The sequence below is a fragment of the Chrysochloris asiatica genome, unplaced genomic scaffold (assembly GCF_000296735.1).
Source record: "Chrysochloris asiatica unplaced genomic scaffold, ChrAsi1.0 scaffold00389, whole genome shotgun sequence".
NCBI classification, from domain to species: Eukaryota; Metazoa; Chordata; class Mammalia; order Afrosoricida; family Chrysochloridae; genus Chrysochloris; species Chrysochloris asiatica.
The window spans coordinates 877,898-893,429 of NW_006408907.1; the positions used below are offsets into that span (position 1 = coordinate 877,898).

The 15,532-nt window shown below is 45.3% G+C and overlaps 1 protein-coding gene and 1 pseudogene across 1 annotated transcript; one reads left to right on the forward strand and one right to left on the reverse strand.

Moving 5' to 3' along the window:
* Positions 1 to 3,476, reverse strand: part of LOC102842096 — a 104,791-nt pseudogene extending 101,315 nt beyond the window's left edge.
* Positions 3,477 to 11,079: 7,603 nt separating this feature from the next.
* On the forward strand, positions 11,080 to 11,991 carry SLC25A53 (solute carrier family 25, member 53). Its single transcript, XM_006876539.1, has one exon. The coding sequence runs from the start codon at positions 11,080 to 11,082 to the stop codon at positions 11,989 to 11,991; it is 912 nt and encodes a 303-aa protein (XP_006876601.1).
* Positions 11,992 to 15,532: the final 3,541 nt, after the last annotated feature.

Sequence of the window (15,532 nt, forward strand, 5' to 3'; positions counted from 1 at the left end):
TTGGGGTTGGCTGCCTGGAGCAAGCGCATGACCTTCCGGGCAGGGTCCCTAAGAGTTTTTATCAAGTGCTTGAGCTTTTCTTCCTCAGAAGTATTCCAATCTGGCAAGACCCCATTGACCTGGATCAGCCAGTTTTCAAAGGTTTCTTCTCCCTGGGCTGGCACCACCCTCCCTGAGAACAACTTCATGTTTCTCTCTGCCAAGTTAGCCATTAAAGGACCAAGGCTTTTCCCCAGGGACATCAGGGTGGCATGGACCCAAGGTGGTAAAGGTGTGTTCTGCCTCCGGCTATTACCCACACGTGCAATGATGCTAGCCATAACTGACAGTAATCGACTAGCTAAATACAATATATTCAGGCTTTTCAGAAAAGCTTAATAATCTGCAGGAGGAGTCTTCAAGCAATGTTCCAGGTCTCTTATCTTCCTTTTATCTCAAATAGGGACTGTAAAGAAAAAAAAAAAAAAATTAAGGTACCAGACTGATGGGAAGCAGTTTGCAAATACATTGTCTTCCAGAGTATACTCAAATATGTAACTGCCCACTGCCCTAAAATAATGCCTGTAGGAGAGTAGCCATTACAACTTCAGGCTGGCTGTCTGTCTCCTTGCCAGCAGGGTGCTATTGAAACCACCCATATCCAAACCTTCTCACCAACCTGCCAGAAAAGGATGGGAACTGTTGCTGATATCAGGCCTTCAAGAGCTCTGGTAGCGTAGTGGTTACGAAACGGGCTTCGAACTGCAAAGTTAGCAGTTTGAAACTACCAGCTGCTCCGTGGGAGAAAGATGAGGCTTTCAGCTCCCGTAAAGATTTACAGCCTCGGAAACCCTGTTCAGGGTCGCTATGGGTCGGAACCAACTCGATGGCACTTAACAACAACAACAATGGTCTAAAGCTCCCAGTTTAGTGGTAATAAATAAAATCTCATTAATCTCATGGTTTCAAATTCAACCACACCCCCGTCTCAAAGTTTACCCCATTATCTCTAATTCTTACATGATCTTGGGAACAAGCGCACACCTTTATTTCACTTCTAGCCTCTGTAACTGGTACCCTGCGTCTGAACGGTTGCTTCTGGGGTTCGGTTAGCCTCTGTCCACCAAGGGTCCGCTGATCCGGGTCCTCAGAGCGTCAAAACGGTTGCAGGCAGAGAGGAATCAGTATTGGCCTCAGCCTTACACCTGCTGTCGCCAGGCAGAAATTTTCCTCTCCCAGTCAACACGACCCCCTCAGCTCCCCTACTACACCCCCGCACCCACACGCCTCCACCCCGTGAAAATTGAGCCTACCAGCTCTGCAATCAGCTATACAGAATTTAAGTCCCGATTTGCTTTGACGGCCTTGCAACTGATGGAGAAAGGGAAATGAAGTTGGAAGGGTACACCTGCATATTCCTCCCCAGGAAGGCCTAGGGGGACAGATTGCAATGTCCCTTACCCATCATTCTCCTCTGCCCCAACACACACTCCAGAAAATGCTTTCCACCCCCTCAACCCAGGCAAATCCTACCCTCTCATCAACATACAGTTGTACACCTCCCTGGGCGCAGCTGGGTCTCAGGATGGATTCCACAATACTGGTGGAGCGCTCCCTTTTCTTCACCTGGGATCCGTAGGTGGGCAGCGGGTGCTCAGGCGTCAATAGCTGTTCAGCTTGCCTTCAGCCCTCCTCTGCCCTATAGGGGATAACGGTTAGTGCCTCCTCGGCCAACCGCTAAGCGACCCCAGGCAGTAGAACACAGTGAGTGGCTCCCCTGGTTTGTCTAGCCAGAGAAACCAAGCAAAGGCGTCTCTGCAGTCCCCGCCCACCTGCTCCGCCTTCCCTGGGCCCCGGCTGCTTTGATCCTTTGGCCATTGAGACAAGAGAGCACGACTAGCTGGGCGGTCAGGCCAATCAGCGGAGCGTGGGGGCGGGCTCCCCAGGCTCCTGTGGCCTCCAGAATAAGAGCTGGATGGGGGGGAGCAGCAGCGGGGGCTGCGGCAGACCTGCGTGGGAGCCAGCGCTGAGTCAATTGCAGCTGAGAAATCCGGACCTGACAGATTTGCATTTTACCCGTGAGTGTGCTGCTGCTTCTTCCCTCCATTAGCTTCTCTTCTCCTTCTCCCCTTCCCCCTCGGCTCTCCACCGCGCTTGGAGACCGGCTGGCTGCCTTCTACAGGAGAAGGGACAGAAAGCAAGTGAACAATAAGAGTTCCTCACCTTTGTATAGGGAGAAAGATTTACGCTCGGCGCTTTTTATGTGCAAACGTGTTGGCATAGACCTCTTCATCGTTACAATGATGAAGGCTGTAGCTGTCTACCCATGTACCAGAGAGAAACCTTAAACATTCGGAAGTGCAGAGCTAAGAGTTCATGTCTGACTTCAAAGGCTGCCCCTTGGGAACACACCTCTTTACTACCGAATTGAGGGGTCAGTGGAGAAAAGCCAAAGCGGGGTTTGGGAGGGCCCCCGTGGGCTAGATTACATAGTATTTGTGAACAAGGATAAATACTCCCATTTCACAGATGAGCAAACAGAGACCCAGAGGTTGTCTATCTGGCCCTACATCATCCAGCAAATAAATATGAACGTCCTACTTTGCACCCAAGTCTGTTCTCCTGCTGAGCTGCCTAAAAACTGTTTTTAATGCTTTTATGGTATTTCAAACATTTCAACCGCTCCCTAGTGCTGGTGTGGAGGTGGGTAGGGTATGGAGGGATGGTGGAACAGTGTGGGGGACTAGGAAGACCACCTTTATGGTGCTCTTTGTACAAAAGGGGAAAGTGAGGCACTCCCCCCCTTTTAATATTACTTATTTACAACAAGTTGCCTGTTTAAGTCGCTATGAGTTGGAACTAACGTGACATATGAAATTTTTATGGTGGTATAGTCCTGGTGTGGCACTGTAAGGTAAGCACTGGACTGTTAACCATAAGGTTGGTGGTTCAAATCCACCAGCTGCTCCTTGGATACCCTATACAGGGTGGCTATGAGTCTGAACCAACTCAACAGCATTTAACAACAACAACAATCTTTATAGAAGCAAATCGAACAGGCTTGGAAACCTCAGGCAGTTGTAGTCTGTCCTATAGGGTTGCTATGAGTCAGAATTGACTTAATGGCAGTGGATTAGACTTGACTTTTTCTTGATTATGACCCCAAAGGAAACAAAGTTCAAGGGGGAGAACTGACTTTCCAGAAGTTCCAAGGTGAAGCTAAAATTTGGACCAAGTCTCTCAGACTCTTGAACCCATTTGCCTGAGAGAAACCTCCTGGTGTGGTGCTGTGGGTTAATGCACTGAACTGCAAGGTCTGTACTTGCCAAAGACTGCATCAGAATTATTTTAGAGAAAGCTTCTTTGAAATGCAAATTCTTGGACCCTACCTCTGGGGGATTCTGATTTACTTGGGCTAAGTGTGGGTGGCATGATTTTGTATTTTTGGCCAGAGTTGTAGTTGATTTTGAGGCATTGAGAGGTTTTTGAATGACCATTGTTCTGAGCACACATCTTGTTCTGAGGGTAATAAGTAAAAGTGGGCCTGCCACCAATGTCTGTAGTAAATCTGTCCTTAGTGCCACTCCACATAAGAAATTGTTGTTAAATGCCATCGAGTCGGTTCCGACTCATAGTGACCCTGTATAGGGTTTCCAAGGAGCGGCTGTTGGGTTTGAACTGCCAACCTTTTGGTTAGCAGTCCAATACTTATACAGAATCACATCAGGACTGCAACCAATCACACCAGGCTTCCATTAGCTAACCTCTGTTAACTTCCTGAAATTGTATGCAAAGCTGTTGGACTCTATTTTTTCTGAGTCCATTGCTTTGTAGATTTTCAAATGGGTTTGAGACCCAGAAAGCATTAAGAACGTCTCCCCTACAAATATCTTAATAACATCAACATCCTTCAACTTATACATGAGGAAAAAGTATGAGAAACTTTTTCCTCAAACTCAATTTGTCCAGACCCCCCAGACCACAGTTCTCTGCCATTGATAGCTCCTTCTTTTCCTGACTCAGAGATAGGTTGCTAGGTTGCCCTTCTGTGAGCTCTTGAGGGGACTTCTCCGTTGCTGGATTTGGCATCACTGGCCCCAGAGAAGGAGCGACTCCATGGAAACAGCATGCAGAGCTGTCCTGAGTGATTGGCCTGTGAAGCAGTGACTGGAAAACCTGCTCCATTTTCCTTTACTTCTGGTTATTGGAAAGCCAGTCTTTCTTCTACGTAGATTGTGGCTAAGTGGCTCCTGCTGTGCGCTGTGGTTAACTGCAAGGTCACTTTGAACCGCAAGGTCAGTGGTTCAAGTTTACCAGTCACTACTCGTTAAACCCTGTACAGGGTCGTTATGGATCGGAACCAACTCGACGGGACTATGCAACACAAAAGTAGTTCAGTTTGAACTGTAAGATCGGCGGTTCAAGCTCACCAGCAGTTCCTTGGAAACCCTATACAGGATCCCTGAGTTGGACTCGACCCGATAGCACTTAATAACAACACAAGTGCTTGTGGCATGGACTGCCCAAGTGCAAAGGATTTGCCATTGCTCATTCTTGACTACTGATGCTTTTGAAAGCCAACTAGCTGCTGCTGGGTTCACCTCCAATACCTAGAATTCCTTGGAGTAAACATTCCAAATTTAGAGATGACCCACCTTCCTTTGGCATCCTGGTGTGGCGCTATGGGTTAATGTGCTGGACTGCAAGGTCGGTTTGATCCGCAAGGTCAGCTGTTCAAGTTCACCAGCTGCTCTTTGGAAACCCTATACATGGTTGCTATGGGTCAGAACCGAGTCAATGGCACTTAACAGCAATGTCTTCCATTGTAGGATTGTGGCCTTTCTCCTGTGGGTGGAACTGTGAGGTGATAGTGGTGGAGAGGGTTGGGTAGAAGTAGAGAGAAGGCAGGATGCTCACTTCTCAGGGGAGATGGCTAGCATCTTGGGTTCTGTTCAGACTCTAGCTGCTCTTCCCAGCACAATGACCTCTGGGCTAGGCCTAGAAGGCAGACTTTTGTTCTGCATTTAAATTGGTTTCAACACCAAATCGTTTGGACCTGGTGGGGGCTGGGTTCAAATAGGACAAAGAAAAGATCTCAGAACTTTGAAAAAAATGGTGAAAGGAAATGGTGCTTAGTTTGGGCCATTAGACTTAAGTAAAGGGTTTCTTCCGGTAGGGCTAGGAAAAGTATTTGCTAACCTGGTACCAATGGGATACAGATCTTCCCTTTGCTTTAGCTTTCTGTGTGGGAGAGTGGCTTCCAACTGATGGTTCTAATGAGGTCACAATGTCCAGTTTTAACAAATAAACTTTAAAAGCCTGGAGGTTAGGAGCTAGAGCTTTTTAGTTGCAACAATAATAGCTACTTTGGCTGCCTGCCTCCTCTGTGCCAGGAACTTTCAATCTGTTATCTCATTTAAGCTCTTTCAGCAACTCTGTTGAGACTGGCATTGTTATCCCATTTTGCAGATAGGGAAAATGTTTAGGAACATCAGGTAATTTGTGCAAGATCACACAACTCATAAGGGGAGGTTCTGGGATCTCCAGTCCAAAGTTGTCAAACTCCCCAAACCCACAAACAACAGCTCTTCTCTGCCAACTTCCAGATAAGCATATTCAAATATATTATGCAGATGATCCAGTGCAATAGACCAATTTCAGTCTTTAGAGCAATTTAGTTGTGATCTTACCTTCATTCTTGTTATCCCATTTTTAAATTAAACTACTAATATAACTGGCGTTCTGGTGTGGCGCTGTAAGATAACCACTGGACTGCTAACTGCAAGGTCGGCAGTTCAAACCCACTAGCAGTTCATATCTATCAGCCACTCCTCGAAAACCCTATGCAGGGTCGCTATGAGTCAGAACCAACTTGACAGTGCTTAATAGCAACAAGTAATATAATTTGAGCCCTGATTGGCACTGTAGGATAAGCACTAAAGTGGTAACTGCAAGGTCGGCAGTTCAAACCCACCAGCCACTCTCATAACTCCTACACAGGTTCACTAAGTGTTGGAACCCACAAATCAACAATATAACTTATGGATTAAGTTTCATACTGGGCTGTGTCAAGCACTTTATATGTTTTATTTCATGCAAGCTTCGTGACAGTTCTCTTATAGACTAAGGAGAGGTGAGGATATTTGGCTGAGGCCATAAAGCTAGGAAGTGGCAGAGTAGCATTCAAACCCAGGACTGTGTGACTTTAGCGCCCACAATGCACTGCCAAACCAAACTAAGTCTACTGCCATGAGTTGATTCCAACTCTGAGTGGACCCTATATAGGTGTTTCCAGTGAGGGGAAAATGTGGCCCTCATTCTACTTGACTCCTCCCTATCGCCTTCTCAATTGTCTGCATCCAGCCCCCACTTGTACTGTTAAGCCTCTGTGAATTGTCCAAGACTCTTCCTCAGCCTAGAGCATCTGCCCTCACACCTCCACCTAACTCATGGGAAATTTTTGCTCCCTGTCTTGGTGGAATAAATTGCTCTGTGTTTCTGATTCTACCTTGCTTATTGTTGGTTGCCATCCAGTACATTTTGACTCTAGCAATCCCAGCAACCCCATGTGACAGTGTAGAATGGACCCATAGGGGTTTTCTTGGCTGCTAATGCAGTGGTTAAAGCACTTAGCTGCTAATCTAATGGTCAGCAGTTTGAACCCACTAGCTGCTCTATAGGGAAAAAAATGTTGCAGTTGACTTCTGTAAAAGATTTAAACCAGACAAACCTAAATTACTGCCCTCAAGTCCATCTTAACTCATAGCGACCCTACAAAAGAGCATAGAACTGTTCTTTGGGATTTTTGAGATTAAATCTTTACAGGAGCAGGCAGCCTCATCTTTCCTGCAGAGCAGCTGATGGGTTTGAATCACCAACTTTGTGGTTAGCAGCCCAATGCTTAACCCGTGGTGCCACCAAAGCTCCTTGTAAAATATTTGCAGCCTTAGAAATCCTATGAGGAAGTTCTACTCTGTCCTATAGAGTCATTATGAGTTAGAATAGACTTGCTGGTAATTGGCCCTGTGGAGCCATTAGGTAGGTTCAAACAGCCAGCCTTTCATGTAGCAGTCACACACTTAAACATTGCACCACCAGGGATCCTCCATTTTGATTAATTCACCAAAATAAATTTGCCTTAGATGTCCCTGGGTGGTGTAAATGGTTTGCACTGTATGATAAGCACTGTACTACTAACCGCAAGGTCAGTAGTTCAAACCCACCAATCACTCCTTGGAAACTCTATACAGGGTCACTATGAGTCGGAACCAACGTCACTTAACAACAACTAGCCTAAAGATTGGTGATTTAAACCCACTGAACAGTAGTGTGCAAGAAAGGCCTGGAGATCTGTTTCAGTAAAGATGATAGCCAAGAAAACCCTACAGAGCAGTTCTTTTCTGTAACACACCGGGTTGCCATGAGTCAGGATCAACTAGATGGCAAACAACTAGTTTGGTTTGGTTTAGTATTTTCCCTAGGACTTCTGGTGTGGCGCTGTAGGGTCAGCACTGGACTGTGAATCATAAGGTTGGCCATTGAAACCCACCAGCTTCTCCTCAGAAACCTTATACAGGATCACTCTGAGTTGGAAGTGACATGACGGCACTCAACAACAGCAGTGTTTTTCCTGACAGTATAGTTTATCTCAAGGAGTGCTGGTGGCACTGTAGGATAAGCACTGGACTGCTAACCACAAGGTTGGCAGTTCAAATTGACCAGCCATGCTACAAGAGAAAGATATGATTTTATGCTCCCATAAAGATTTACAGCCTCAGAAACTCTATACAGGGTCGCTATGAGTTGGAACCTACTTGATTGCACGTAACAACAACACAGTTTGGCTCATTGTTGACCTGTCTTCACCCACTAGATTCCCAAGCCCTTGGGAGTAGGAAGCAACTCTTTATCATCTCAAGCTCCCTACTGATTTAGTAGATAGATGATCAATACATGTTTGTGAACTGACCAAAGCACTGGCTGACCAAAGTATGGACACATCTAGTGCTGGATTCTGAAGTTGCCACTCAGGATACATCTAGACTAGATTGCCTAGAAGAGTATTGCCTAGAAGAGTCTGGAACCCTTGGGCTCATTTCACTGAAATATTGTTAAATACAGATGGCATCTTGAGGCAGAGTTCAGGCCCATTCTATGTTCTCTACTTTGGAATTCATGTTAAGGGGCCAGGCTGTCCTGCAATTGTTTTTATAGCACCTTTACTCACAGAAGAAAGTTGTTCTCTATCTGCCATGTGAACACAGAATTTATTTTCACATAGCCACTTAATCTGGTGCAGCCTGGCCTAAGGGTGTCCTGTAGGAGCCAGGAGGATATGTTCTGGAGACAAGATGGGAGGTTAGGGAACATCTTGTAGTGGTGGGTTGTGTGTGTGTGTGTGTGTGTGTGTGTATATATATATATATATATATATATATACACACACACACACACACAAGGGCATCATGTCATAGATGATCAACCACTTTGTCTCATTTTACTTTATCAATCTTAGAAACAACCTTTGGAGGTAGGTCTTATTGTTCCCATTTTGTAGCTAAAGAAACAAAACTGAAAGTATGTGAGATAAAGTGTTTTGCCCAAGGTCACAGTTAAATCAGTAAGGAAGCTAAATATGTGGTGGAGACAGAATCCAATCTCAGGTCTGTGGGCCACTACAGCCTCACATCTTAACTAAAACACCAGAAAAATACATAGGAGAAAAGTGCCCCTCTCAATAAAACAGGGAGAATTGGGTTTATAAAATATGCTTTTAGGATGATAAAGTAAGTACTTGCCTTTAACCTGTAAAAATTATTTGCAAAAAATGGCAGAAGGAATCCGGAATGATAAAGCTCTATTAAATATAGGCCCTGATTCCCTCACAGCAACCTCCACCCACCCCCGCACCTCGGTGCCATTGCACAGTATGAGAATGCCTAGAAAGCATCTGTCCTGTCTGCTCATTTTCTAACTGAGGTGGAAGGGTCTGCCCACTGCCAATGCCTTTCTAAAGACCACACAGAACAGTGACAGCTGAGCACCAAGTCTAGTAGTCTTCCACATTCTAGACCAGCTTTCTTTTTGTTCTCACAGCCTGCTCTATGCAGTGAGTGAACAAACTCGGCAGGCAGGAAGTGGAGTGAAAAGGCAGGGAGGAAGTGGGGCATATTTGCACTCTGAGGTAGAAGAGGGGAGAACTATTTACCTCACCAGCTGTCCTTATTTGTGTGCAAGTAAGACTTGGGGAAGAAGTTTGTGTTTCTTTCTTAACTTTTTATTGTGATTTAGGTGAAAGTTTACTGAGCAAATTGGTGGGAAGAAGATTCTTGACAGGAGAGGTAGAGGGTGTTGAGGGCCCTGGGACTTTGGGGGCCTGAAATGAGCTGTGAATGGGGCATAGATCTTGATGGACAGAGTAGAGAAGGGGGAGGAGTGGTGGTAAGGCCAGACTGAGGGACCAGGAATGGACCAGGAGCAAAAAGCCAGGGAGGAGCTGATGCAGGTGATTATGGAAGGAGAAGAACTTGGAGCCCAGGCCTGGGAGTGGCAGGCCAGGGAAGGCTGTAGTGGCCTTCTTGTAGGTCCTGACTTCTACCTGTCACCTCAGAGCCTAAGCTGCACTCACTTTGTCCCTACTGAGCGGACCATCAACTGCTAACTTAATTCGAACACCAACACCCCTTCATGGGACCTCAACCTGTGCCATCTTTGGGACAACACAGCCCAGGTTTCTGTTAAATCTCTGGGTCTACAGGTTTTACCATGCTGCGTGTCTCTGTCATTTCAGATGTGAATTCCTAGGTTATCATGCCCTCCTCTCTCCCTCTTTCATCCTCTGTGCTTCCTCTTCCCCCATCGCATCATTTCCTACTGTTGCACACCCTTCTTCTCAGCTCTTTAGAGCTCCCGTTTCCTTTGTGACAAGCTTCCTCAGGTCCCCAGGTCTTCACTGAACATTAATTTCTTGGCCATAAAGTGCCTCATGTGCTCTGGCTCCCAAGTTGCTTCTCCTACCACCCCACTCCAGACCAATAGCTTGAGGTCCTTGGACTGCCTGGTCCCTCTAGAGCTGAGGGTGATTTTTCCATCCAGGGCCCATAAGACAAGGTCTGGAGACATTTTTTTGGTTGTCACAACTAGGAGAAAATGGTACTGACATTCAGTAGGTAGAGGCCAGGGATGCTGCTAAACTTCCTACAATGCACAAGATAATCCCCCATAGCAAAGAGTCACCTGGCTCCAAGTGTGAATAGTGCCAAGGTGAGAAACCCTGTAATGCAGCACTGGTTACAAATTGGGGTGCTAACCACAAGGTCAGCAGTTTGAATCTATCATTTGCTCCCTGGGAGAAAGATGAAGCTTTCTGCTTCCATGAAGATTTATAGCCTTTGCTATACAGGATGAGTTGGAACTGACTCCACGGCACACCACCACCACTACAGGTCTACAAGGTTAAGCATGGTGCTGAGCTTCTTGGTGCTGGACTTCCTGGAACAGCTGCTCAATTGGCGCCAGGGTGGGAGATTATTACCATGAAATAGCTACAACGCTAGCAGGAATCTACAGGGTTTGGGAGTGGGGAGAGTCTTCTCTACACAATCTTCCCATCAATTTTTTAGAGAAAGTGTTGCACTGCATTTTAAAGTGTAGCACCACTTTTTTGGGAAAGAGAATAGCAACGGACTATTCTGGTAGTTTATCAAATGTGACAGCTGAAACAGTTTCATATGGTGATCATTGAATGAAATAGATTTCAGAGTGTCTGTTTTCCTTCCCCCGCCCCTCCCTTTTAACTGTCTTTGATTCTCAATCCTTCTCTGAATGCTGGAATCTTTTGTGTCGACAAATCATTGTAGAGATGTTCAGAAAAACTAACTGCCTTTATTTTAAAGTTTGACGAATTCTTTTGTTCTTAAGTGTGGACCAATTTCTCAGAAACAGTCCCAAAGAGTTGGTTGTTTCCTTAGAGCAGAGTTTCTTAGACTCTGTTTCTAAATAAGCAATGGAAATGCTCGATGAAAGAATGAAATGATCAGCCTAACCTCTCTTTTTTCCACTCTTGCCAGTTTCTTCCATCTACTCCCAGTTGTCTTCAGCATGGGGGAACAGAACCACTGTCCTGGGAAGGAGCTTCAGCAAAGGACGCAAGCAGAGCTTCCAGGAATGAAAAGCTGGCCCTCCCAGGCCTACGCCCTTGGGGCCATTTCCAACTTTATGTCTACTTTTCTGACCTTTCCTATTTATAAGGTTATGTTCCGGCAACAGATCCATGCTGTGGCAGTGTCAGCAGCTGTGAGACAGCTTTGGCATGAAGGCCCTCAATACTTCTACCGGGGAATCTATCCCCCTCTTCTCTCCAAGACATTGCAAGGGACTCTACTGTTTGGGACCTATGATAGTCTGCTGGGCTCTATTTCCCCTGTTGGCCCACACTCCCTGGGACAACGCTGGACAGCAGGGCTCATGTCTGGTGTGGTGGAGGCTGTGGCACTCAGCCCCTTTGAAAGAGTGCAGAATGTACTCCAGGATGGCCGCAAGCAAGCCCGCTTCCCTAGCACTTTCAGCATCCTCAAAGAATTCAACTCTTATGGGCTTTGGGGGCGGTTGTCACTAGGCTACTATCGGGGTTTCTGGCCTGTCCTCGTCAGGAACAGCCTGGGGAGTGCTCTGTACTTCTCCTTCAAGGACCCCATCCAAGAAAGCCTGGCAAAACAAGGCCTGCCCCATTGGGTTCCTGCCTTGGTGTCTGGTAGCGTCAATGGAACAATCACCTGCCTAGTTCTGTATCCTCTGATTGTACTGGTTGCCAATATGCAGTCCCATGTTGGCTGGCAGAGCATGCCTAGTCTGTGGGCCTCTGTCCAGGATGTGTGGGACACTCGAGGCCGAAAGGTGTCCCTGATCTACCGCGGGGGTTCCTTGGTCATCCTAAGGTCCAGTGTGACATGGGGCCTCACAACTGCTATCCATGACTTCCTACAAAGGAAGTCTCACTTGCTGAAAGATTGACCAGATGCAGAAAGTATGGCCAAGGCATCTTGACTATTCTAAGCCCTCCAAGGTTGGTTCTATGTAGCTTTCTTCTTTGGCTTGGTTACCTAATACAACCATTCCTTAGTATCTGTAAATTGATATTGCATGGGTGAAGCTCCCTACTACCAACCTGTTGGGCACAAACAAAGCCCAACAAGATTCCTTGGTCAGAAAGAGAAACTCACCCCAGTCCAACCACAGCTTCAGTAGCCTCAGACCCAGCAGGCCTTTAAATAACTTGTAACCCAGATGAAATGACATTCCTTTAAGGAATCCCTTGAGAATAAGCAAAAACTTAAAAGGATGGCCTTGATCAGGCACTGTGAGTTCTAGGAATGGTGGGAAACCAGGAACTTCAGTTTCAAAGACTCGTTGTACTTCTCAGATGGTAACGTTTCCATGATATTATTCACTTACTCCTACCACCATCACTCTTGCTTTGCAAGGCTCTGGGTCTTAGTTTCAGACCTACCACTGTGGCTGGAAATCCTAAATTGGACTTGCCTAAATGGAGTCCTGGTGTGGCATTATAGGATAAGCACTGGACTGCAAAATTGGTTTGAACCACAAGATTGACAGTTCAAATCCACCAGCCGCTCCTCAGAAACCCTATACAGGGTCTCTATGAGTCGGAAATGACTTGAAGGCACTTAACAACAACAAACTGGTCAGAAGGAATCCTGGTGGCACAATGAGTTAAGCACTGGGCTGCTAACTGCAAGGTCACGGATTCAAACCCACCAGCTGTTCCAAGGGAGAACTACAAAGCTGTCTGCTTCTATAAAGATTTACAGTCTTAGAAAACCCATGGAGCAGTTTGACTCTGTCCTATAAAAACCCATGGAGCAGATTGACTCAGTGGCGGTGGGTAAACTGATCAGGTGCCACAAAACCTGCTGGGGCTACAGATGGGAGTGGAAAGAGGTGTGGTCCTTGGATGGAAAAAACAAAAGACCTTGAAGGAAGTGATTTAATTGCATGCAAAGGGGGACACTCTCCTATAGGTTGCTGCTAGGACATTTGTTAAATCAAGGTGATAACATTGCCTAGAAACCACTTGTTTTTCTCTAAGAAATCTGGAAATGAAATGATCATATCTCTTTGCAAGTAATTACATATTTTGTTGATGTCAATAAATATAGTTACCTTGGTATAGATTACAGGTCAGAAATCTTAGCTTGCCCTTGAAAGTCATTAAAAATGTAGTCCCTGTATAACTTTCAGCATTTTATCATACCATTCCCACTTGAACAAACCCCACACATCAGCCAACCTGGATTACTGTTCTCTCCTTAAGCATGCCATAAAGTTTCCTATGACCTCGTTTTGGCCCACACTGTTCTCTCTACCTACAGTGGTCCGTTTTGGCCCACACTGTTCTCTCTACCGACAGTGGTCCCTTCTCTACATTTCAGTCTGCCAAAATCCACCCAGGTCCTCAAGATACCACATTGTCTATGGAGCCTCTTCTGATTCCCCCAACTGAATGTGATATTAGTCTCCTGTGATGCCCCTTTCCAATAATATTTTAAATATCTCTTATGGCACTGATCTCATGTGGTCCTGTATTCCTCTTGGTGTTTTTGAATACCTCCTCCTGTAAAACTCCTTGAAAGCAGGGATTCTTGTGTGCATTTTTAAATTCCCCATTGTGCCTAGGTGCTTAATAACTGTTGATTGAATTATTGAATTGATTATTAAACTGTGAAATGCTCTATATCCTCAGGGTGCTGCCCCTTGTACATGAAGATGATGTTATTGACACACTGTCAGCAAGTCATGTGCCCTCAGGGTGTAGTTTTTGTTTTAGTAGTAGATTTCATTTTGTGCTAAGACTGATTATCATGATAATAAATTACCTTCTTTCAACTGCAAAATTTGATGATTTTGTGTTATTGATGGCATGGCTGTGATTGGTACCACTCCAGGAAACAAAATTTCACAAACAGCTATCTGTTAATGTGTTTCAACTCTAGAATTTTGAGGATTTCCAAGATGTTGCAGTTTTCATTCACATCATAATGACCTTCACTTGTACCTACTTACTGAATAAAATTTTCATTTATAAAAACCTGAACGTATAGCATTTTAAAAAGGTTTTGTGGTGCATTGAGTGATACTTTACATGGGAGAACATAGGTTTTACACTCATCATTCCATTGCAATGATTACAGTCTCCTCCATGAATCATCATTCAACAGTATTTGCTTCTATTCCCTCTGTTTTTTTGTTTTGTTTTGGGGGAGGGGGTGTACACAGAAACAGTAAGGAATATATAATCATTTAAACAACTAAAGGGCATATTCTGCAAGTCTGCCTCCTGGCCACCAGCACTCAGTCCCTCTCTTTCCATTAGTCTAGAGTCCTCAGCTGCTCCCTTTCTCCATGTCCTCATCTCTGCCTCCATCTCTTGTGTCCCTGCTTCTCTGGATAGGGTCCCACATTCTGCCCATGCTCTTCTCCCTTGATAGTCCTTGGTTCCTCTGTTCCTGGAATGTAGGATTAACTACTCCCCCATTTTTGTTACAAAACTTCTAGCTTTACAGTTGTGGCAGTCACAATTAGTCATGATAACAATTACAATTGAATCATAAGAATCTTATCCCCATCTCTTTTCACCAGACCCATCTAGACAAGATGAAAACTGTTCTGTGGGGATTCTACCTTACCCTGTACACTCTGAAACTAAGCTCCTTCTTGAACACTTGTAAGCCAGTCACTTCATGCTTTTATAGCCCCCCCCCCCATTTTAAGTAGTCAATGCCAAAGTTGCCAGACCCTATCTACCCTGTATACAGAGGGGATAGGATTTATACTTGATGTGAAGACTCCTTCCCTCTCAGTTGGTATTTTGAGCTACTACCTCCATGAATATAGGTCAAGCTCATCAAATTGCAGCAATTTACACTTGTTTCCTTTATCAAAAATTGTTTTTTTATCTTCCTGTAGTCGAGTTCTGATCATCAAACCATCGAGGCTAGGTCAAGCACTATCTACCAGTTTGGGCATTCTTGTGTGTCTCCCCTCACTTTATATCAGCTGGTGCTTCACCTTCAGCTCTAGCCTTCTGTGGCTATGTCCTTGTCCATGGACTCAGGAGTCCCTAGGTCTCATCACACTTGACCAACCAGCCTTTTTTCTCTCTCTCATCTCCAGGTTGATGGGAGTCTATGGAATGTGGTTGAACTCAGCCCACTTCTTCATTGCTGCCTTTCCCCCTCTTCCACTCACCATTAGGCCAATGTTGTTGTCAGCTAGCATACATGGCTGCTTATGTGTTTCCTTTGAGCTTCAATCTTGGGGGGGTGGGGGGGGTTTGTCCAATAGCACACATAGTAAGACACAGTTATTAGTGTTGTATGATCAGTGCACTTTTGCCAGCAATATTAATAGAAAATGATTGGCCCCGATTTCAGAACAGCTGAAGGTGAATTCCAACATTTAATCCTTACGCAGAAATGGATGGTTTGGGGGCAGTCTTACACTTTTTGTTCAATGTGTAAAAATCTAGAGTCTG

Excerpts from the sequence above, each read along its gene's own strand:
- SLC25A53 (XM_006876539.1), top strand. The coding sequence starts at position 11,080 with ATGGGGGAACAGAACCACTGTCCTGGGAAGGAGCTTCAGCAAAGGACG.